We start from the raw sequence: 25,556 nt of genomic DNA, 5'->3' as shown, positions 1-25,556 counted from the left end.
CGTGTGTGCGTGTGTGCGCGCATGTGTGTGTGTGTGTGTGTGTGTGTGTGTGTGTGTGTGTGCAGAACTAGATGTGACAGCACACATCTGTGACGTCAGTACTCAGTTCGAGGCCAGCCTGCTCTACAAAGTGAGTTCCAGGGAAGCCAAGGCCACATAGCAAGACCTTGTCTCAAAAACTAAAACAAAACAAATAAATAAGTACAGTGAGAGTTATCGAGAACAAGAGAGACCCCGAGACCTAGCAAACTCTGGGGTCCATACTACCTAAAACCAGTACAGTTGTTGAAAGTTAAGAGAGGATTCGGTCTGGCTTTCCCATTCCATCTTATTTTTCCCTGCACTAATTTCATAAATCAAAAGCTGTCAGCCATATCTCAGTCAAAGGAAAGGATTTCAAAGCTCCCACTTCATGGGAAGAACTGTTACTGGGAAGCCCTCACTGCAGCCACTCATCAAGAGCAGAAAGCAGATCCCAGCTCCAGAGGGAAAGGCGGTGTTCAGCAACTGTCCAGCTCAGCTCAGTGCATGCGTGTGTTGGGGGCAGAGAGCTTGAGACATGAAATTGGTTAATAAAGGTTTACTCTAACCAAGAATCTCCTTACAAGGACAAAACAGGCCTCCCAGGTTTGGAACCCACAGCCTTCAGGGTAGGTCTCTGTCCCTCAAGGGAGAAGCAGACACATGGGTTTTGACAAATCCTGACTTCTTCTGGGGCCAAGGTTCCTCGTCACTCTGTAGAGCAGATGGATGTGGACAACAGGGTGGGGCTCAGGACTCTCCTGGCTCCTCCCCACCTCTCTTCCACGAAAGGGCATGTGGTCAGAGTTGAGAGGGAATACTTTCAGAAATGTTTAACCACTAATGATAGCAGCTTACCCGGAATGACAGGCTGGAGCAGGGCCGGGATTAGCCCATAAACCAGGGGCAGCTGGGAGCACTTTGCATGAATTGCTGCCTCCCTGCTGAGAGGGCCAACTGCCACCACCTCCCCCAGACATGAAACACACACACACACACACACACACACACACACACACACACACACACACACACACACACTCTTTGTCTCCCTCCACCCCTTCTCCCTCTTCTTACCCTTGTATTAACTTTAAAGTAAGACCCTCTCAGGGAGGACAAGGCCTCACTAATTGAGGAAAATCTCTTCAGCAGTTTCCTCTCCTGGCTTGCTCACTCAACCCTTAAAAGATGCGATTGTGTCGTGATTACAAACTGGCCCCCTCGCTGAAACCACACACCACAGGCCAAAATAGCTAGGACAAACTCAAGGCAATGGGGAGGAGATGAGCTGGCCTCTGCCACAGGCAGCCTGGCTTCAGCTCTGCCAATGACTTCAACCTTGGCTTCGTCCCCCTCCACATTGTGGGGGCAAAGAGGTTCTGTGAAGGCCCCCAGGCAGTGAGGAGAGGGCTGAACCACCACGCTAGTCAGGCCAAACTCCACAATGGTTTCGAGTTGCCTAGTTACAGAAACTGAGCTCTGTTTCTGTCAAGTCCTTCCTTGAATGTTGGTAATGTCTTCACCTCAGTTCCTCCCTCAGGAGCTGAAGCAACCGAGCAGTCAAGGCCAGAGCTTAGGATTCTCTCCACACTCCTCGAAGTGGTTCTGAAGCAGAAGTCTCAAGCAACAGCTCTTAGGTCTCATCTCAATCCTGAAACTTTGTACCCTAACTACAACATCTTGGATGCCTTGGGACATCTTGTCTCACCTTTCATGTTGATCACTGAACTGGATTCAACCGTTACCTCTGACGGCCAGCCCGGACCCCAGTGAGCTGACACCATGGCAAAACATTGTGACCCGCAGTCTTGCTCCAACACAAGTGCATATCCATAATGCTACTGGGACACACTGCTCTCCCAAAGACACTGTCACAAATGAAAGGATGGCGCCCTGCAGAGGTAGCTTGGTAATGAAGAGCACCGGTCGCTCTTCCAGAGGCCCCAGGTTTGAATCCCCAGCACTGACACGGAGGCTTACAACTGACTGCAACTCTAGTCCCGAGGGATCTGACAATCTCTCCTGGCCTCCTTGGTTGGGCACCAGGCACACATGTGGTGCACAAACATACATGCAGACACTCACACATACACATTAAATAAAAACTATTAATTAAAAAGTAAGTTTTGAAAAAGAATGAAAAGATGGGCCAGCAAGACAGCTCAGCAGGTAAAGCACTTGCCCTGCAAGCCTGATAACCCGAGCTGGTGCCCCCAAACCCATGTAACGGTGGAAGGAGAGAACAGAACCCCCCAAGGATGTGCGCGCGCACGCGCACACACACACACACACACACAAAATTTTAAAAATGTAAAGGAATTGGACTAGAGAGATGGCTCAGCAGTTAAGAGCACTTGCTGCTTTTCCAGAGGCCCTGACCGAGTTCAGTTCCCAGCACCTATCAGTAGTCTGCTCACAAATGTCTCTAACTCCAGCTCCAGGGCTCTGATGCCTCTGGCCTCTGCCAGCACCTGCACTTATTATGCACATACCCACACGTAAACACACACCTCACATAATTAAAAAATAAGTCTTAAAACATTAAATTAAGCTGAGCAGTGGTGGGGCACAACTTTAGTCTCAGCACTTGGGAGGCAGAGGCAGGCGGATCTCTGTGAGTTTGAGGCCAGCCTGATCTACAGATCCAGGACAGCCAGGGCTACACAGAGAAACCCTGTCACAAAAACAAACACAACAAACCATTAAATTTAAAAAAAGACAGTCCACAGACTGCAAATGCAGAACTACAAAAGGACTTCCCTATAAAACACAAAGTCTCAAACTCAAAAATAAGCTAGCCCGGTATTTTACAGTAAAAGATGTGGACAGACTCTTCACCAAAGATCTGCAGACACCGAGTGAACACAAGCATGAGGCCCAGCACCCTGAATTCTTAGGAATTGCAAATTAAAACAACAATAAGGTATTTCTGTTGTTTTGTTGTGGTTTGCGTTTCATGTTTTTATTTTGAGACACAGTCTCACTCTGTAGAAAGGGCTGGCCTCGAAAACAAAGATCCAACCGCCTCTGCCTCCCGAGTACTGGGATTAAAGGCGTGCCCAGCTTACTTCATAACTTAAAAATAATAATAATTTGGATATTTCAGCCACTGCAGAACTATCCCACTAACTGAGGGAAAAAAAGTATGCACACACTTTTTTTTTAGAGGGCAGGTAACTGGCAGTGAGAGAATACCACATGTACACAGAAGGATTTGATAGGATTGTGATTTAGGCAACTCCAGATGCCAAGCACACTGGTCTATCTCAGCAAGAGACCTGGAACATGAGGTTCTTTTGTTTGTTTGTTTGTTTGTTTGTTTGTTTGTTTTTCCAGACATGGTTTCTCTGTGTAGTTTTGGTACCTGTCCTGGATCTCACTCTGTAGACCAGGCTGGCCTCGAACTCACAGAGATCCACCTGGCCCTGCCTCCAGAGTGCTGGGATTAAAGGCGTGTGCCACCACTGCCCAGGTGAACGTGAGGTTCTTTGACCTCAGACCTGCTCACTGGAGCAGGAAAGAGAAGTTAATCAGCTTATCCGATCTGTGTGATCAGACTCAACACTCCCTGAGAGCCCTGGAATCAAGAGGCCACCTGCTCACCCCACTGTCCTCACCTCAGACTCTTAGCTGGTCATTGTCTTTTAATAGCAGCATGGGAAAAAAATTTAAATGGTGCTGGCCCAGTTTCCAGTAAGACTGAATCAGCAAGAAATGGGCACTTAAAATAGAAGTAGAGGAGACAGAAAGAAGGGACAGAGGGAGAGAGGGAGGGAGCAAAAGGTGATGGAGAAGCACCTCCACCACGTCAAGAGGCGTCGATGGGCAAGCCTTCTCTCCCCACACTCTTCTGAAAGCTCCTCACTCAAGCACAGATTTAAAAAAGAAAAAAAAAGGAGGTGGGGGGAGACATGAATGGAGAGTGGCACAATTATAGCTCAAATGAGACCATCTGAGTCATTCCCAGAGTGATTTCTGGCTCCATTCTACACCCTAGCTCTAAGCTGCCAGCCTCAGAAATGACAGGGAAAAGCAGAGAGAAGACACTGCCAAGTCCATTCTAAATCACAGGAAGACAAGCGACTGACTGCCTTTTGCTCAGCCCGGAGGAGACAGCAATCCTCCAGTGACTGCTACTTTCTTGGACTAAGTTCATCCTAAGAGAGAATTGATTGTTCCACATCTACTCTAATTCCAGGTCATATACTGGGCTTCACTGATCAGAAAACTCCAATAAGTGGAGCACACCTTGAATCCCAGCACTCAGAGGGCAGAGGTAGGTGGATTTCTGGTGAGTTTGAGGCCAGCCTGGGCTACAGAGTGAGTTCCAGGACAGCCAGGGCTACACTGAGAAACACTGTCTCGATAAACAAACGAAAGAAGGAAGGAAGGAAGGAAGGAAGGAAGGAAGGAAGGAAGGAAGGAAGGAAGGAAGGAAGAGGAAAGAAAGGAAAGAAAGAAGAAAACTCCAACACTGCCATACTTGCAAGCCAGATCAAGTGCAGAGCATTAGTGTGTGTCGACTCAGCTCAGCAGGGTTTGTTCCCCGGAAGGTCCCCGGACAGACAGCAGTGTGTGAGGCTGTGACACTGTCGGAACTTGCACTGCAAGGGCAGGGGACACTCCCACGGGAACAGACCTGTGGGACATCAACCTCCAGGAACACAGAAGAGGAAACTGCAGGAGGCTGGCCTGCAAGGAGAGTTGTCTATCCAATCCCTCTTCTTCCTACTGAAGTGGGTGTGTCTTAGCCCAGCCTCCCATGCCTCCTAGGCTGACAGTTCTAATCCTGAACGGACCACTGGCCAGGCCCTAGTATGGCACTCTATCCAAGGGGTTCTACCTCCACAGATTCAACCAAGTGAGGATCAAAAAGAACTGGGGGGTGGAGGTGACATCTGTATTGAAATGCACATAGACTTTATTCTCTGACATTATTCCCTAAATCATTTACATGGCCTTTAATGGGTATGTGTAGAGGGCATATGGGAAGATGTAGGTAGGTTACACACCAAATGCTACACCACTTTACCCGTGGGATTTGAGTGCCCATAGATTTTAGAGTAGGAAGATCAGGAAATCAGTCCCCAGGGCTAGTGTGAGGCAGCTGTACTAGGGACACCGTGTGTTATTTCTAAATGTTCTATATGACAAGTCGCAAAGGTAGGAGGGAGAGAAGAAAGGAAATGTTCAGTGGACAATCCTCCAGCTACTGCCCTCCTACCCAGGAAGATACAGGTCTGCTCATCTGCTCATCTGCATACTCTCCCTGGGACTCTTGACCCACCTGGACCCAAAGCCAAACCGTGAGTCTGAAAAGCAAAAGCATTTTCACCCTCCCACCACATCCTGTGTCCTCACCACTCCCCTGCGGCCCTCTGATCTTCAAGCCTGTATTTGTTTTCTTGTCAGTTAAGTTTAACATCTGTCTTTGAAAAGGCCCATGAAAGATGTATACCCAGCACCTAATTTGACTTCACAGGAGGCATCTAAAAACAGCCAAATGGCTGAGAACAGCAAGGGATTGGTCCAGAGCACTGTCGGGCCTGTAACCTGTACACTGTAGACATTAGCCAGTACACTCACCAGCACCAGCACCGCATCTTTAAACACTGAGATTTACCCACAAGACAGCCTGAAGATCACTGAGCCCAGGGGTCAGAGGCTTGTAAAACTCTACCTAAGGCTAGAATGTCACATTGCTAGGTTTTAGGTATTGTTCTCCACGAAGGCTGACCCTAAACAGCATGTGAAGTGATCTAGTATCTCACATCAGCAGACTCACACTGTCCACACCAGCTCCAAGCCCTGGTTTGATTGGGCAGGTTTTTTCGAACTGTAATTTTCAAGCAAAGACTAGCACACAATCAAAGGCAAAAACTGAGAGACTTACTATGGTAGGCACAGTTTCTCAAATGACCTCTGCTCCCCTCACAAAGATGCCTTCCTTACCTGATGCCGAAAACCTGAGTGTGCCCGGGTCACCCACTGTAAGTGACTGCACCAGAAACACAGACAGACACCTTCCATCTTCCCTCGGTGTCAGCCATGTCAGTTCTGTCGGCTGCATTTCACCAAACAGTTCTTGATTTCACTTGATATCGTGGCCATTCACAACCACAGGCCATTTAATTCCAATCTTAATTACAAATGTTAACTCTCCAATCACACATTACATTTTCACAGTTCTTCCTCTCCTCTCTCTCCTCTCTCCCTCTCCTAATGGTCACTAATTAAGAAAATGCCCAACAGCTGGATGTTTTGGAGGCATTCTCTCAACTGAGGTCTCAATTTTCTCTCTAAGACTCCAGCTGTGTCAAGCTGCCATCAAACCAGCCAGCACAAATAAGGAGGCAGCGTGCTCCCTAGCTCTCTGACTGACTTGGATCTTCACAGTGTAAGTTATCTGTCTTTGCCTCACAAGCAGCACAAACACCAGGGAGAGCCGCCAGTCCACCTTAGTTTTTGTCCCCAATATTGAGCAACTCAAGGCCCCCATCCCCAAGCAAAGTGCTTTCTCCAGCAGGTGGCAGAGAGAAAATCAGAGCTCCAGAGCTCCAGAGAGCTGACATGTTTGTCATTCCTGGCCTAAGGACAGACGGAGCCAAGTGGGAGGTCACAAAGGTGCCACTTCTCAAACATACAGCTGGGCAGTAACACCAGCACAAGCCCTGCACAGTGCCCCCATCTCACCCTCTTCCTTCAGGGCACCTCTCCGGAATCCCTGCCCATCACCACGGGACAGCAGTGCAGGGGCTGCGTCTTCTGTGGGGTACAGGCTTCCAAGGCCCAATAAGCACCCGAAGACTTGGACAACTGTGTATGAGACCTGGCTGTTCTTCAAGGGTTAGAATGCTATTTTCTGGTAGAATCGGAGTACAGGTCTTCACACATTCTTGCCTGAAACAAGCCTTGGTTTCATGGCAACTCTTCTCCGAGTCTAGGGGCAGCCTTAAAAGCTGCAGGGCCCTGAAAAGAATAGGTCACGAGAAAAGTTCAATATGGAGATATCAAGCACAGGGAGAAAGGCCCAGGTAAAACAAGAGGAACAGGCAGGCTGCGAGATCCCCACCCTTGTGAAAGGGGGTCAAAGACTGGGAATGGGCCAGGGAGTTAGAAAAAAACAAACAAACAAAAAAACCGTTCCCCTCCACCCATGCTCCTGAGCCATGTCCTCACACTCAGAGTTGGGGCGCAAAGGAATGTAAACCAGTAGGCAAGACCCACCCTGACGTCCTGGCAAGTGAAGCCCAGGAACACAAGGCTCTTTCAGCTCAGCAAAGACTGAGTGAGCTGCGGCTACGTGCAGCGAGGCACTGTCCCGGGCTCCGCCAGGGACACAGACGAACGAGGTGCACACTGCCCTGATGTGGCACTCAGCCTGGAGTCTCACCCCACTCTCCCTGCATACCTCCTCCTGCAAGAAAACCAACAGACTACAGAAGAAGGAGGAATTCCTTTGACTCGATAGTTCATTATTCTCCAAGAATAAAGAAAACTATGATGATTTAACTGAAAATAAAACTTGGGGAGGGGGAGGGTTAGGACTGTAACTCAGTGGAAGTGTGCTTAAGCACACTCAATCAAGGCTCCAATCTGAGCCCAGCACCCAAACAAACAAACAAAAAGTTTTAAACACAAAAATAGCAAAGACCTTGAGTGGGCCAGTGAGATGGCTCAGGAGGTACAGGCATCTGCTGCCACGCCCAAGGGCCCGAGTTCAATCCCGGGAACCCATATCGGTGGAAGGAGAGAACTGACTCCAGCAAGCTGTCTGACCTCCACACCCACACCATGTACATACACACACATACACATAACACTATATATATATATCCACTACACATACACACACATATACATACACACATACTATACATAAATATGAAAAATCATTTTAAAAGACAAACAAAATAATAATAATTATTTTGTACCATATTCTACTTTGGGTCTTCATTAATTTCTCTTTTTCCCTCTGTTATTAACATATGTCTCCTTCAAAGGCCATTTGTAAGCACACAAAGTAGATTCAATGCAAAGAAATGCTACAAATCATCAAAAAGCCAAACAGAGCTAGGTGGTGGTGGTGGTGGCGCATGCCTTCAATTCCAGCACTTGGGAGGCAGAGGCAGGAGGATCTCAGTGAGTTTGAGACCAGCCTGGCCTACAAAGCGAATTCCAGCACAGCCAGGACTGTTTCACAGAGAAGAGAAACCCTGTGTGGGGGTGGGGAGAGTCAACCAGAAAATAATGCATACGGGGAGTGCACAGGACACTTCTTGTCTCTTCACACTGCCAGACTCAGAATGTGGCATCCAGTTATCAAGTGATGAGTGAGTCAAAAACACCTTCGACTCACCAAGACTCTTTTTAGTTTATTTTGGGGGCTTCTTTTGAGAAAGTTCTCTTTTCTTTTTTGAAATGGGTTCTCACTATGAGAGCCAGACTGTTTGGGCCCCTACAGGCTAGGATTACGGGGGCACTCCCTCACACTCCTGCACTTTGGGCTAAACATTCAGGGAAACCAACAGGCAGAACAGACAGAAATTATGAGGCATGAGGATGGAAACAAGTCCAAAAATACCAAGAATCACAGGAAACATAAACAGACCAACAGACTACAAAGTTACAAATGGTCACACTGGTTCCTTTTGTTTTAAAATCAGTTAAAGGCTTTTACAAAAAAGTACACCTAAAGTATAAAGCCCCTTTGAAAAGGCTGACCTTAACTGGATGGGGGCAAAGGCCAAGCAGGGTCTGTGAGGTAGCTCTGCAGGTAAAGAGGCTTGCTGCCTTACCGGAGGACCTCAGTTTGATCACTGGAGCCTACGTGGAAGAACAAGAAAGCAAGCATGGGGGGGGGGGGCACAGACGACACAAAAAATTGGTTGGTTAAAAAAAAAAAAACACAACTTTTTTTAAAAAATAAGAAAACAATGCCAAGTGGGTCAAAAAGCAGCTGATGGTAGACAGCTTCACTAATGTTAAACCAAAGAATTTCTTACACAAGTTTTAAAATTAGGAGCAGGAGAAACGGTTCAGCATCAAGAGCACTGTAGATGGTGGTTCAGCTCCCAGCACGCACATCAGGTAGCACACACTACCTGTAAACCCAGTTTCAGGAGATCCAAGGCTCTGGTCTCTATAGGCATCTGCACACTGTGGTACCCATGAACTCATGCAGGCATATACATACCATAAATAAAAATATAATTTTAGGAGATTTTTTAAATTAAGGTACAATTTATATATTGTTTATTTAGGATTTTTCAAGACAAGGTTTCTCTGTGTAGTTTTGGTGCCTGTCCTGAATTTCACTCTGTAGCCCAGGCTGGCCTCAAACTCACAGGGGTCCGCCTGGCTCTGCCTCCAGAGTGCTGGGATTAAAGGCGTGTGCCACCACCACCCAGCCAATTTATCTCTGACAGGCATCATTTGATGACTTGTAACTAATGTGACATGACCACCACCACATCCAGACATGGAGCATTTCCACTGCCCCCAAACTTCTTTCCCTTGGGTCCCTACCCACTGCTGACTAGATTCATCTCTGTCATGTGGTCTTTTCTCAAATGTTATGCAAGTGGAATCACAGAAAATGAAACTGTCTGGGTCTAGTCTGTTATGTTTAACATAATACTGTTTTGGGGGGTTTTCTTGGGGGGGCAGGGTTTTCGAGACAGGGTTTCTCTGTGTAGTTTTGGTGCCTGTCCTGGATCTTGCTCTATAGACCAGGCTGGCCTCGAACTCACAGAGATTCGCCTGGCTCTGTCTCCCGAGTGCTGGGATTAAAGGCGTGTACCACCACCGCTCGGCTATAATACTGTTGTTGTTTTTTAATGGGTTTCTACCAAGGTGTCACCTTCTTTTTTAAAAAAATATGTGTATGGATGTTTGTGATGTATGTATGTCTGTGTACCACATGTGTGCCTGATGTCTGTGGAGGCAAGAAGAGCATCACACCCCCTGGAACTGGAGTTGTCTCCTCAAATCTTTGCTCAAAGGTTACCATGATTCCTCTCTTGAATGGCCAATGTATTACTGTCCTCCACTTTTATGGAATACATTGATAGTTTTTTGCATAAATCAAACTTTTGAGAGGAGGCAATACAACAAGTCTTGCTAGGTACTCACGATGGCCTTACCCTCCCAAGCACTGGGATTATAGGCATATGCCACCATGGTGTTTAAAATAATAAAGTTCAATGAAATTAGAAAAAGAAAAAGGAATGCTCTGAGATTCCCACCAGCGAAGCTGAGGTACAGAGTGTTTATGGAAAGGACTGAGTCCTGGTATTACGAAGTAGGCAGCAGGAGGAGGTTAGAGTGACTGTAACATTGATAGATGCTGGGGCAGATGCCAGAGGGAGGCACATTAATAAATAAACAGAGAGTAACAATGGGAGGCACAAAGAATTCTGAGACCAGTGTCTTTGCTAAATTTCTATAAGGGTATATAACTTCATGAAACCATAAAGTGATATAAATTCCAGGTTTTAGTCCTATAGTTACCTTTATCGTTTACAAAATGGGGGGTGGGGGAGCCTCAAATATTGAACTGTTTTAGCATTTGAAAAGAGTCACTCTACTTAGGCTATTAAGTTGGGCATCACAAAGACAGTCACTAAGCCAAACCCCGAATTACCACCTCCATTACCCTTGGTCCTTTCCAGGGAGCTCTGCAGCTCAGCAGCCCACTGGAGGGTCTGACCTCAGCACACACAGCAGTCTCCACCACCGGTGCCTGCCAGGCTGCTCTCTCTCTCTCACCATCCACGTCTGCTCGCTCTCTCTCTCTCTCTCTCTCTCTCTCTCTCTCTCTCTCTCCCATCCCCGCTCTCTCTCTCTCCTCCTCTCTCTCCTCTCTCTCTCTCCCCCCCCCCCCCCCCTCTCTCTCTCCCATCCACTCTGCTCTCTCTCTCACCATCCACCCTCTCTCTCTCTCACCATCCACGTCTGCTCTCTCTCTCTCACCATCCACGTCTGCTCTCTCTCTCTCTCTCACCATCCACGTCTGCTCTCTCTCTCTCTCTCTCTCTCTCTCTCTCTCTCTCTCTCTCTCTCTCACCATCCACGTCTGCTCTCTCTCTCTCTCTCTCACCATCCACGTCTGCTCTCTCTCTCTCACCATCCACATCTGCTCTCTCTCTCACCATCCTCTCTCTCTCTCTCTCTCTCTCTCTCTCACCATCCACGTCTGCTCTCTCTCTCTCTCTCTCTCTCTCTCTCTCTCTCTCTCTCTCTCTCTCTCACCATCCACGTCTGCTCTCTCTCTCTCACCATCCACATCTGCTCTCTCTCTCACCATCCACATCTGCTCTCTCTCTCACCATCCACGTCTGCTCCGAGCGCCTGCTGTCAGCCCTGCTCACACCTCCACACACACGAAGCTGCCCGAGTTTTAACTAAAGAGCCATTCCTCCAAGACCTGTGCTGTTTTCACTGGCTTCTCTCTAGAACTCCCCTTTTAGACACAAATTTCTAGGTCTGAGAAGTCCTAGAATATCAGTCCTGCATTCTAACTGTGGTCACCTTTATCTTGGCCTGTTGTCCATGCCCAAGAACAGTGTTTGGGGCCAGAAAGGTAGCTCAGCAGTTAAGAACACTGCCTGCTCTTCCAAAGGACCTGGCTTGCAAAGCACCCAATGGCAGCTCACAACTGTCTATAACTTCAGTTCCAGAGGATCAAACACTCTCACACAGACATTTGTGCAGGCAAAACCCCAATGCACACAAAATAAAAAATAATAATAATAAATGAAAATTTTAAAAAGAATACAGTGTTGAGTCCGTGTCTCTGAAGTGTGGCTTCCCTTCTTCTCCCTCCTTTCCCACAGCCAGGCAGCAGGACTCCAGGGAGCCTGCCCAACACCAGAGCCAACGCTGCAGGGGACGTGACACACACCCTCTCTGCGGTTCCTTTCCTCTGAGGATGACACCACGGTTTAAGAGCCCCAGAGTCCCCTCTATCCCCCTCGTCCTCCAGTCTCCTCCACGATTAGACCTCCTAGGTAGCTTGAGGTATTTTTTCTGTCTCTATTCTCCACTGCTCAGGCCCAGTCCTCATTCAATTCTTTAAAAAAAAAAAATCCTCTTGCTTTCTGAGGCTAGGAGTCTGTGGCTGTGGCAGCTATGTGCCAGAGACGGATGAGAACTGAGGCCCACACAGATTCTAGACAAGAAGCTAGCAGCTGAAATGGTGACATCCAATGGTTTGGACTAGGTTTAGTTTTCAGTCAGGGTTGCGTGTCTTCATATGGAGGCTTGCCTGGCTCTAGACTGTGGAGGCTTAAAACTATTAAGAGTCAGTGGGGGGGGGGGGGGGGTAGCTCACACCTTTAATCCCAGCACTCAGGAGGATCTTGAGTTCCAGGCTAGCCTGGTCTACAGAGTAAGTTCCAGGACAGCCAGGGCTACACAGAAAAACCCTGTCTAGAAAAACAAAAACAAACAAACAAAACAAAACAAGAAAACTCTAAATCATAAAACAAAACAAGCAAAAAAAAAAAAAAAGGTAAAATGTAAATTTCTACAAGGAGGAGAAATCCTCTCAATTGGTTTCTGATTTTAGTCTTAAATGTACTGTACCAGGCATTCCCATGTAGCTCCTCTCCCCCGGGGATGGAAGACTCCCAGCCCCCCTTCCCGGAAAGTTCTGGTATAATATGGCTGCACTGATGAGAAGCTGATACCAACTGCAGCTCTGTTCATAGTTAGTAAATTCAGGACTAACTAAAGCACACTTCAGCCCAGAGATAAAACGTGCTGGATCCAGACGATGGAATACTACTCAGAACTCAACAGAAATTAACTGTATTCCAAGTCAATGAAACTAAACTGAAAACAGCTCCACAGTGAGCAGAATTCTAGAAAAGGAAAAAACACGAAGACAATCAGGGGCCAGAGCCAGGGTCAGAGAGAGCAGGGAGGCCAGAGGCGCCTGTGCGTGTGCCCGGACCGGTGGCTAGACACCCTGAAATTATCAAAACCCACAGAGCGAACACCACCGACCAGAGGCCTAGCAGAAACAATGGCCTCTGAGCGACAATGTGTCACCTGGGCTCCTCTCTACAAAAGGCTTTTACAAGAACAAACAGACAAAAGCAGCTGGCGGCTGGATTGAGGTACATGGTACACGTCAGCATGACTGAAGGCCTGCTGTCCCAGTGAGCCAGGCTCTCTCACTTTCCCTGCTTTGTGGTACAGAACACTCTACTTGTAGACAGCCCCACCCCGTTTCACTGGGCCAGCAAACGCCTTCACGCTATCTTTACACGCTTCACTCTCGCCTGTGCACACACCAGCACTCTGGGTGTGCAGGTGTGTTCACCAGCACTTGGGCGTGTGCACACTATGGGTACTTGTGATTATTGCCTAGGGTCCTGCTGCAGAGTCTTTAGTATCAGATACCGTGCCTTTCCACCTTTCCGTCGCCATGACTACTGTGAGCTTGGCTTTCAGTGTGTTCACCCGCAGAGAGCAGGCTTCCTAACTCTTAGATCTACTCAGCTGCTGGGACACACCTCCTCTCCCTTGGCTCCTATCCTACAGAGGAAATGCCAACAGCTAGCTATGAAATAAACAGATACAAGTAAGTGAATGTACAGTAATTCCCTTTTATTAATAGGTAATCAGTGCATCAATATGCATATTTAGATGGTACTAATCTCCATAATTACTTTGGAAAATGCCCTAGACGCGGTTCATAGTCTCAACTGCTCAGAAGACAACCAGCAGACTCCCTGGAAGCGGGACTGTGTCTGTTGCCACTGAATGATGAAATGGGTTTACATGTGTTCCTTTCTCCTCCCAGCAACACTAATGAGACTGTAGGCACATTTCAGGGGAAGCAGAGAGGTGCTAACCTCCATTTCAGGCTGGCAGGGTAACATCTCCAGGTCAGCTTTGGTCAGTGCCATGGAAGAAGGACAGCAATAGCCAGCAATAACTGGAAGGATGCCCAGTGCCCGAAGGCTCGACTCCCAGAGTCCCTCTCTCCTGTCAGCCTTGCTTCCCTAGTCTCCCCTGGCCCCCCAGGGCTTCCCAGCAGACTCACCCGCCTAAGTTTATTTGTCTTTCTGTTCTGGGATCCGCTGTCTGCAGACACAGCCCGTGAGCTAGTCAGAGCTCACCAGAGACTCTGGGCTGTAAAGGCTTCCCAGAATACAGCTCCTCAATCTGGGGTCGGAGTGGGGGATGGGGGGAAGGCTACTAATGCCAAGGCAAGGGAGCTAATAAATCTAAGAGGTTTTCGTCATAGCAAGGCACAAAAGAAGTGTCACCGAGGGAGACGGAAAACCATTACAAGGAGGTCCTAAAACGGTCACAGTAAGAACGTCACTGGGAGGAACATGTTCAAATGCAGATGTGAACTAAAGTTAGCTGGAAGGAGCTGGGCAAACTCCAGGCCTTCAGCTCTCCATCCCTCACACACACGTGTGCGTATGGAGTGCTGGGGTACAGCTGGATGCTAGAGTGCTTGCCTGACATGCCCAAGGCTCTAGGTTCAGCTCCCAGATCAGAAAACAAGCAGATATACACATAATAAAGGACAACAAACTGAGCCCACATATCCAGCTTCCTAACCAAGTCCCCTTATAAAGACCTATTAATGAGAAACTCCACCAGGCCTGGTAACACAGGCCTGTAATCCCAACCATTTGGGAGGCTGAGGCAGGAGGATCACAAGTTCAAGGTCAGTCCCAGCTACAAGAGTGAGTTGAAGGTCAACTTAGATAACTTCGTGAGACTCTATCTCAAATAAAATAAATTAAAATTTAAAAAGATGGCGGGCAGTAGGGGTACATTTAGATCAATAGCAGAGCACCTGCCTAGAATACATAAACCATTCAGTCCCTAACACTGGAGAGGAAAAACAGCAACTTTATGAAGCTAGAAGTAAACAGAGACACTTTCTTTTTTTGTTTCATTTCCTCATCTATGGAACCTTCACAGACCTTCCAGCAGAAGCCGGCATTCATGTCAGAGGGCCCCACAAGGCTGGGCCAGGAAAGAAAGGGCCCCACGCAGACAGTACCATTGGCTGGATTTCCTCTGCCATCACTCACCTCATACAACAGAGAGGAAGAAAGAAAAGAGAGGATCACAGGTGACCAAGAAACAGCAAACCACAATGAGAATCCAGACAACCCCGGCTTTCCAACTTCAGCCTGGAATTTCACAACCATTTCTAACCCACAGGAAAGCCCCACGAAGGCTGCCAGTTCCAGTACAGACCCTTCCATTGGGTTCCTCTCCCCTCCATACACATCTATCGTTGGGTCTCCTTAGCTCCTAGGATCGTGTGGCATGTCCTGAATGTCTGGACAAAGGAGGAACCCCCAGCCCACAATACTCAGCCTTGCACCTGCAATCATTACTGGTCCCCTCTCTTGCATGCATCTATCTGCTCCATGAAACTCTCTCCCACCACTAAGATTAAACTCACTATAAAGACCCTGCATGGGACCCTGAATGATGGTGCACAGCACCAGGGACATGGGAGTCCTTGCCAACCTGAGCCCAACCTTCCCAACTCTGTGACCAGCCCTCTCAGGCCACCAAGATTAAGTAGGCCCTGATGTTACCTGGAGGGAGCAGGCTTTCACCTGGACTCTGTGCCCCCACTGAACTCTGAGGTCTGAGATTGTAAGACGAAGGTGGTGCTGGCCTTTTGTCCTAGCAGGAGGCAGAGGCAGGCAGATCTCTGAGTTTGAGGCCACCCTGGTCTACAGAATGAGTTCCAGGACAGCCAGGGCTGCATAGAGAAACTCGGGGGGGGGGGGTTGGGGCTAGAATTCCTAAGAGGCCAGCATGGAGCATCCCCTTAGAAATACTTGCTAACCTGTTACCCAGGAAACCAGGTTATGTACATAGCTATTACAGAACCTTTGGGAATCTGAAGTCTGTCTTGAAGAACATGCAATAATTCAAACCCAGTAGCCCTGCTGCTCAGTTTCCTTAGGGTGGCAGGTGGTAGTTTTTATTCAGTTATTGTATTGTGAAATATACCCATAAACCTAGGAAAATGTACAACACATCGTCAGTGTTTAAGAAAAAGAGGAACATTCAGAAATGACCACACAGGCTAAGAAACAGCATGATGTTAGGCATACTTTCTTTGCAGCCTTTCTTATTCCTATGTCCTTGGGCCAAAATCAACCATTCTCTTGAATTCAAGATTATTTTTCCCATCCATTTTATTTTACTTGTTTTTATTGAAGCACAGTCTCCCTATATTGCTCAGGCTAGCCTCAAATTTCTGGCTCCAGTAATCTGACTGTCTCAACCTTCTAAGTGGCTGGGACTACAAGTAAATACCTTTGAGCCTTGCTTTTCTCACCAACTTTTTATACTTTTACCTATGCATGTATCCATTAAAAAGGTATTTGTCCAGGTTGGTGAGATGGCTCAGTAAGCTAAAGCACTTGTTACCAAGCCTGGTGACATGAGTTAGATCCCCAGAACCCATATGGTGAAAGAGAATTTACTCCGGCAAATTAGCCTCTGACCTCCACGTGAAAACTGTGGCACTCTAGCCGGGTGGTGGTAGTATCATACGCCTTTAATCCAGCACTCGGGAGGCAGAGACAGGTGGATCTCTGAGTTCGAGGCCATCTACAGAGCAAGTTCCAGAATAGCCAAGGCTACACTCTGTCTGGAAAAACCAAAAGCCAAACAAACAAATGGAAAGGCATTGTTAATCCAGATGTGGTGAACATATATGTGCATTTTCTGCACTTGGGAGGTAAAAGGCAGGAGGATCAGGAGCTCAAGGCCAGCCTTTGATATATGAGTTCCTGTCAGGAAGGAAGGAAGGAGGGAGGAAGGGAGGGAGGGAGGGAGGGAGGGAGGGAGGAGGGAGGGAGGGAGGGAGGAAGGGAGGAAGGAAGGAAGGAAGGAAGGAAGGAAGGAAGGAAGGAAGGAAGGAAGGAAGGAAGGAAGGAAGGGGAGAGAAAAGAGATTACAGAATCTAATCTAGCCTCTTCTCTTTTTTGAATGTGTACATGTCCATGTGTGCAGGTGCATGTGTGCAGGTACATATGTGTGAAGGCCAGAGAATAACTTCCAGAATGCTTTCTACCTCCTTTAAAACAGGGTCTTCCACTGGCCTGAAGCTCCCAGGTAGGCTAGGCTGGCTGGTCAGAGACCTCCTGTTTCAGCTGGTCCTCACTACTGAGATTACAAGTAATACCACGCCCAGAACTTTTATGAGGGTGCTGAAATTGAACTGAGGTCCTCATGTTTGCAAGGCTCATGCTTGAGGCATCCTTTGAGCCTCAAGTTAAGTGGTATCAGTGTGCCTGACCCAAAGCTTCCAAGTCCAGCTAAAAGAAAAAGACAAGGAAGTAGTTACTAAGCACTAAAGAAAAGAAACCAGTTTTGGAAGGGAGAAATGCTGAGGCATCCCTGCTCGAGCTAGTCACCACTGAAGAGATTCTGTTCCCTCCAGTTCTGGATCATTCTTTTGTTAATATAATACTTGCCAAACACATTACAGGTCCTAATCCTGTATATATTACATCTCACAAGCCATCTAGCACAGCAAGTCACAGAAAATGTGACTGGTCTTCAACTGAGGTGACACCTTAGACAAACCAGGAGAAATGAGAACAGAGAAGCGGCATCTCAGCATCTAGAGAAACCAGGGTCTCAAAGGCCAAGGTCCAAACATCCTCTCTCTCTTGCCAACAACAAGTTCTGGTCACCTGAACCTCATAAAGCCACAAACAAACCAATTAAGAAGCTGACCTCTGCCCTCAAGGGGATCTGTCAGATGCTGTGGACACTGGCTGGAACACAATTCTATTTCCCAAAAGCATTATTCTGTACCCTCTGGGATTTGCATGGGAAGATTTCTAACAGCAGTTTTCCTACTGTAAGAAGATAATATTCACAAACTACATTCATAAGATTCTCTTTCTGAAAATGTCTGGGGATTTTGTACATTGCAATAAACACTAAACTCCTCCTCCTCCTCCTCCTCCTCCTCCTCCTCCTCCTCCGCCGCAGCCGCCGCCGCCGCCACCGCCGCCGCCAACACCACCACCACCACCATCTATCCAAAACATTTAAAACTATTCTCTTGCCTAGGAATTCAGTTGCCATGGAAATGAGTTTAGAGCTCAAATTCAGGTATAAGAAGGAATAGTAAGCAGAATCACATCATTCACAATAAGCATAACAAGTGTAAATGAGCTCAGACCCTCAGCATAGAAGGTTTTATAACCAACATGAAAATGAGAACCATCAGCCACCCCCCAAAAGAGAAATGCAGTCAGAAAGTTTCCATCCAAAGAACCATGTTCTCCATGCATTGGGACCACCACAGCCCCTGATGGGTAAGAGAAGGTCAAGGTCTAGTCAACAGGTCTTCTCTTACCCGAATGCCAACCTGGTCAACCCCAATCTCCGTCAGTCTACTACTGACTCTCCTAAGAATGCGGAGCACTGTACTCCCCCAAGAACCCCTTAGCAGACCGAATCAGGGATTAGAAAATTTCAAGGTTCTAAATGTGTGTTTTCCATAGCTTCAAGCACCTTCCCAGGGCCATGACCAACAGGGGGTACTTACCGAGATCTGCCACCAAAGCAGTTTGTACTGGGGGGCTGGTGCCGAGTCTCTGGAGCTATAGCAGTCCCGCTGGCTTCTCTCGAGGTGGGCTGTGAGCCTGGATCAATCACAAGACAAGACAGAAATGTTGAGAAATTCAGCCCTTGTTGGAGAGCTAGCCACCAGGCAGAGAACTCGCTCTGGATCTGAGGAGTTAGCCACCATGATGGGACAGGGACATCTTGGCAGCTGTAGGCACCCAACAAACTACTCCTTGTGGAGTAGAGACAATCATGTGAGATCACACAGATGGAACCCAAACCTAGAAAGCAATGTCTTTTCTCCAATATACTCAAGAACATCCCAGACACTAACAGGTAGACTGCCGTATCCACCAGATGAACTCCCACCTCTCAAAGGTAGGACCAAGTGAGCCCACAAAATGGGGGCATGTTCCACAGTGCAAACAGAGCTTGCAAAGCCAAAATAGATCATGTTACTCTTCACCTAAAAGGTTTTCCAATGACTACTTGAGGCTCAGACAGTATATCATAGTGAGTTTGGGTGACAATGAATTCAAGGCCAGCCTGAACAATACATTAAGATCTTATCCCCAAAACAAACAAACAAACAGAAAATCATGCTTATATGGAACTGTCGAGATAGTTCAGTGGTTAAGAACAATTGTTGCTCCCAGAGGACAAGAGTTTGATTCCTAGCACCCACATCAAATGGCTCACAACCATCTGTAATTCAAGCTCAGAGTCTCTCCTTCTGGACTCTGGGGGCACCTACACACATGTGGCATACACACACATATTCCACAAAAAATGAAAATCAATGTTTAAAAGTATGCATATATATGCAACATAAAGGTAGAAGTGAAAGGCTGGGAACAAAGGAACTAACTAGAAAATGGTGAGGAGCAGGTGAAGGAGCATGGGGGTAGAGTGTGCAAAAAAGACATTATACATGCTCATGAAAATGGCCTTATGAGGGGTTGGGGATTTAGCTCAGTGGTAGAGCGCTTGCCTAGCAAGCACAAGGCCCTGGGTTCGGTCCTCAGCTCTGGAAAAAAAAAAAAAAAGAAAATGGCCTTTTGTAACCAATACTCTGTATGAGTGAAGAAAACAAAAAATGTGCACCAGAGAGATAGCTCTGCCAGAATTGTGGCACTTGTCACCACGCCTGACAACCTGGGTTCAACGCCCAGATCCCTCAGACAGAGTCAGTTCCCCACAAGTTGTCCTGGGACCTCCACACATTTGTCCCACACAATAAATTTTCTTAATGTAATAACAAAATGTTTTAAAAAGGAGGCCAGCTGAGGCAGCACTGGTCTTTAATCCGATGGGTCTCTGTGAGTTTGAGGCCAGTCTGGTCTACATAGTGAGTTCTAGGTCAGTTAGAGCTACATAGTGAGATCCTGTCTAAAAAAACAAAAAAACACACAAACAAGCAAACAAAAACAGCAGAAGCCAGGCATGGTGACGCACACCTTTGAGAAGCAGAGGCAGGTGGATCTCTATGAATTCAAGGCTGACATGGTCCACACAGGGAGTTCCAGGACAGCGAAGGTTACATAAGGACACCCTGAAGACAGAGGAGGGAAAACAACATCCTTGGGCAGCCTTCTGTTTCTCAGGGTAATGTTCACCATCCCGACCATGGGCTCTGAGGTGTCGTGCTCAGAGTTAGACCCACCTCTCCACCCTTACTTACCTTGCTGCTTCCCAGAATCCAGCCACCCCAACCACTCTGTTTTCATCACAGACCCACCCACTCCTTTCTGCCACTGTCTGAACTCATCGTCTAGGTCTCGACTTCCTGAGAACACCTCCCTCGTTTTGATGAGGTCCCCTCAGATTACAGCAATCTCAGACCATCCTGCCCTCTCTGTCAGAGGTCCTGTCACGCTGACACTTGTGTGCTTATTTCTGTACTTACTCACTGGATGTCTCCCTCCCCTCCCCCACTGCCAGTAGGTTAGAAACTTCAAGGAGCTGTGAGTTTTGCCCACTGTCATGCGGCCAGCGCCTGGATTAAGACCTAGTATATTCCAGGTATTCAATTACATACAACTGAAGGAATCAATGAGAGATGGATGCTTGCCCATGTTAAAGCACACAAAATAATAACAGACTCAAAAACAAAGAAACAAAAAAGAGACACACCAAAAATACCTTAAGCAAAGCTCAGCCCAGTGCAAGGCTGTCTTGTTTTGTTTTGTCTTTTAGTGGGGGAAGGGTAAGATTTATTTATTTGTTAATGTATTTATTTTGCCTGCATGTATGTCTGTGTACCACGTGTGCCTGATGTGGTGGAGATCAGAAGAAGGTATCAGTCCATGGAACTGGATTTATGGATGATTGTGAGGTGCTATGTGGGTGCTGGAAACCAAACCAGGTCCTCAGCAGGAGCAGCCAGTGCTTCCCACAGTGAAGCCATCCCTCCAGGCCCAGAGCAGACTCTTCTCAACAGATAAGTTCTTCCCAACCACTGAGATGCGACCCTGCCTTTGAACTGGGAGTTCACACTTCAGCCGACGCTACAGAAAGTGTGCTTAATCTCAGAAGTTCCATCTTACATCACACCTAACAAAACATTTAATGAGAAAAAGGAGAGGGAAACAACCCACTTCAGACCTCAGACTCCATGAGATCACTTCCTGCTGGATCCGGAAGTGACTAATACAGACTAGATCAAACGGAACCAACTACCAACGGGCCACACTCTCGGGTCAGAGCAGGACACTGACTATCCCCTGCTTAAGCTGCCCGTTTTGCCAGTTTGTGTCTCCACAAGGCTACACAGCTCCTCCCCAGCCAACGCCATCTTATAGGAACACACTCAAGCTCCCCAGAGACTTAACTAGAATCACGTTTGTTAAAGAGGTTTTATTTCCATGGCCCATATGGGATGAAAAGATGCTTTTCTCTGCCAAATAATCCAAACAATCACACACAGAGATGTGACATTTATTTTGGTCCTTGAAAACTCGTCATGTTTTGATCTGGGAGACTAAGAAGAGGCAGAGCTAGCTCTAAAGTCGGGGCTGGCTAAATAGTATTCTAACCAAGACGGCTAGCAGAGAACAGTCTCAGCATCTCTGTCTACCCACCCCTATGCTGGCACAGCCTGGGGAGCAGGGCGGCACTCACCGTCTGTCACAGCACTGCCATTAGGCACGCTTCCCAGATCAACAGTTGGCCCATCCAGGAAAATTGTCAGCTCTCCTCCAGAGACAACACTGCCTTTGTTCTCCGTCTGCAGGTTCAGGGTCAGTTGCGTGTTCTCCACTGTGTGATACAAAATGCAACATGGACAGACTAAGTCAAATGCACAGTCAGGACTCTGCCCATTAGAGGCCTCCACTCCACCTCCTCTGGCTTCCCCGAAGTGCTTTCCCGCCCTTTCCAGCGTGCCCTGAGCATGAGAAGCAGAAGGGGTGGAACGGTAATGAACTTCACGTTGGGCGGGTGGGAAACCCATACTGTTTCCCAAGACACTGTACCCACGTTAGCTGCGACATCTTCACACTGCTGACTTATGTGTGCTTGCTGACGAGCTAGTCCACAGGGAGCAAGGCTACTAATGGGGCACAGAAGAAACGGGGGGGGCACTACACCCCGGCTACGCATAGGAAGGACAGAACGAGAAACACCCTGCATACCCCAGCCCACCTGCCCTGAGTCGGGGTGCACTCAACAGCTTCCAATCGGACGGGTATCTATCCACAATGAACACTTTACTTCTCTTCAGTTTGGTCCAGCTGGGAGCTGGAGCCTCCATCTCAGGGTCATTCACCAGTTACAAAGTGAGAGCCAGCAGGCAGATGTCCACAGGTTTGGGAAGGAATCGCCTCATGTTAGATTCTCCCTCCTCACCTGCCCTGTACCCAACCAGCACTTCACTTCATGTGTTACTGTGGTTACAGTTATAAGCTATCGTTCCTGTCTCTAGAGCAGTGGTTCTCAACCTTCCTGATGCTGCGACCCTTTAATACAGTTCCTCAGGTTGTAGTGACCCCAACCACAAATTATTTCATTGCTACTTCATAACTGTAATTTTGCTACTGTTACAAACTGTAATGTAAATATCTGTATTTTCCAGTGGTCTTAGGCGACCCCTATGAAAGAATTGTTCACCCCCAAAGGAACTGAGGCCCACAGGTTGAGAACAATTGCTCTAGATCAAGGTAGTCTATGGATAGAGTGTTCATAAGCACTGAAGTAAATCTGAATATTTTCAGGGGATCCTGAATTTCAGGATCTCCCCAATGGGCAGAAAAATGAAAGCTAGCTTCTAACCTAAGATAGACCCAGCCCCTTTAAAAACTTAACAGAGCCGGGCGGTGGTGGTGCATGCCTTTAATCCCAGCACTAGGGAGGCAGAGGCAGGCGGATCTCTGTGAGTTTTGAGGCCAGCCTGGTCTACAGAGTGAGATCCAGAAACCCTGTCTCGAAAAAACAAACAAACAAACAAAAACAAAACAAAAAGAAAATTCTTAACAGAAGGTCTGGAGAGAAGGTTCAGCAGTTAAGAGCAGGCACAACTCATACACAGAATGGAGTTCCATTCCTCTCATTCATATCTGGTAGCTCACAACCACTTTTAGCTCCAGCTCCAGGGGATCTGACTCCCCCTCCTGGCCTCCATGGGCAACCTATACCCACACAGACACAAACATACGCACATAATTTAAAGGAAAAAACAAATCATAACAGTAGAAAAGTATAGTTATGAAGTAGCAACAAAATAATTTTATGGTGGGGGGTCCATATTGAGAAGTAAAATGTACAGCATTCCTTAGTCTACCTAGCATGAACTTTCTTATAGTTACTAGCCTTTTCTCTGGGACTTTTTAGGTTACAGCTGCAAACTCCACAAAACCTTCCAAGCTATATGACCGTCACAAGGGAATGCACGGCTTATAGATGAATGGGAGCCACATGGCCAGCTCCTGTAAGAACACACTTGGGAGGTGTGTAACAGGCAGTGAGAGTACCTGCACAGATCCCAAGTGGCTTTACAGGAGAACAGACCGCCATTTCCAGAAGAAGGTCCTAACAGCTTCAGTTTACCTTCAAATAATTCCGACAAAACACTGCACACAGGAGTTGGGAGACTGCTCAGCAGATAAGAGCGTGTTCCACGCAAGCATGAGGACCTGAGCTGGATCCCAGCACCATACAAAAAATTAAAATTAAAAGAGCCAGATATGCGGGCTGGAGAGATGCTCAGCAGTTAAGAGCACTTGGTGCTCTTGCAGAGGACGTGGGCTCAATTCCCAGCACTCTCATGGCAGCTCACGACCATCTGTAACTCCGATTCCAGTGGTTCCAACACCCTCTTCTGGCCTCCAAGGGCACTGGGCACTCACATGGTACACACACATCCAGGCCAAAGACCCATGCACATAAAATTTAAAAATAATAACAACAACAACAGTTAAAAAAAACTTGTTAGAGCCACCTGAGGCTGCACTCCTGCCCGCCCAGCACTGCGCGGGGTGGGGACTGGAGTTTGTCGGCAACTAGTCTGCTCCAGTCTCAGAGGAGTGAGGGAGAAAGAGAGTGATGGATCAGAGCATCTGACATACTCCTCTGACTTCCACGCATGCACACACGCACGCACGCACGCACACACACACACACGCACGCACGCACAGAAGAGAAAGCAGATGTGCTGAAATGTCACGTGAGGATCAAGGTGGAAGGCATTGGGTGTTTATTCCATCACCCTTTTAATTCTGTACATTTGTGAATTTCATAATAAACAGTTGGAAAAGTTTTTTTTTAATTGGCAAAGCTATTAAAAAAAATTAAACCACTGAGAACAGTACACCCCATTATTTAAAAAAAAAAAAAAAAAAAAAAAACTGAGCCAGGGAGCCTTACAATGTATAATGGGACTAAAGAAACCATTAGCTAACTGAGTGACAGACTGGCGCACACATCGAGGGGGAAAGGCCCAAGTGTGGCTGGGAAACATACATTGGAATCTTGGTCATAAACAGGAGCCTGCGCCACCTCACCTGGGGCCCTCTGGTCTCCTTACAGCCACACTCACGACTCTACAAAGGCCCTTTCTCTTCCAGCAACTCTTTCTACTACTCTGGGAGGCACTGCCTAAAATCAAGGGACCTAGCCAGGACTAGTTCACTCTGTAACACAGCAGGCTGAGGCAGGAGTTCAAGGCCAGCCTGGTCTACACAGGGAGTTGCAGGTGAGCCTGGGCTGCAGTGTAAAACTTTCTCTACAAAAAAAATAAATAAATAAAAATAAAGAAGGGGGAGCTGGAGAGATGGCTTAGTGTTAGTTAAGAGCGCGTGTTACTCTTGTAGAGGACCTGAATTCCAGTTCCAGCACCCACATGGCAGCTCACGGCTGTCTGTGACTCTAGTCTCAAGGGACACAACACCCTCTTCTGGACTCCTTAGGCACCAAGCATGTACAAACATACAGGCCAAACATTCATATATATACAATAAAAATCCAAAAGGAAAAAAAAAAATCAGAAAACCTCTGCGTGGCTGGTGAGATGGCCCAGTGGGTAAAGGCACCTGTCACCAAGCCTGGGGACCGGAGTTCCATCTCCAGGACCCATACAGCAGAAGAAAAGAATGGACTCCTAAAAGCTGTCCTTTAACTTCTACAATTGAGCCACGGCAATCATGCCTACATTCTCACACACACACACACACACACACACACACACACACACACACACATTTTTAACACATTCACATGCATGTGCACACACATAATTAAAAATAAAAAAGAAACATCAGTAGCGAACTTCTGCCCTCCGGGGTCCTCCCATTGTGCTGTAAGCCTGTCCCATTGTGCTGTAAGCCTGTAATTAAGACCTCCTACCCCCTTCAAGAAATGACATTTGACATTTAAAATTAAATATATATATATATATTTTTTTAATGAATACTGCAAATGTAATCTATGAATACCACAAATGTGATTAA

The 25,556-nt window shown here is 47.3% G+C and overlaps 1 protein-coding gene across 1 annotated transcript in view; it reads right to left on the bottom strand.

Annotated features, from left to right (window-relative positions):
* Wwp2 (WW domain containing E3 ubiquitin protein ligase 2) overlaps window positions 1-25,556 on the bottom strand; it is a 127,110-nt gene that overhangs the window by 58,205 nt on the left and 43,349 nt on the right. Inside the window, exons 5-6 of the mRNA XM_028889212.2 lie at window positions 21,736-21,873; window positions 18,596-18,692 (exon numbers count right to left, since the gene is read on the bottom strand). Of these exons, the coding sequence (XP_028745045.1) occupies window positions 18,596-18,692; window positions 21,736-21,873 (235 nt within the window). The remainder of the gene's footprint in view (window positions 1-18,595; window positions 18,693-21,735; window positions 21,874-25,556) is intronic.

This window comes from Peromyscus leucopus, chromosome 5 (assembly GCF_004664715.2).
Source record: "Peromyscus leucopus breed LL Stock chromosome 5, UCI_PerLeu_2.1, whole genome shotgun sequence".
Classification (NCBI taxonomy): domain Eukaryota; kingdom Metazoa; phylum Chordata; class Mammalia; order Rodentia; family Cricetidae; genus Peromyscus; species Peromyscus leucopus.
Note: the sequence above shows the minus strand (reverse complement) of the source record. Positions and strands in the feature narration are given on the sequence as shown.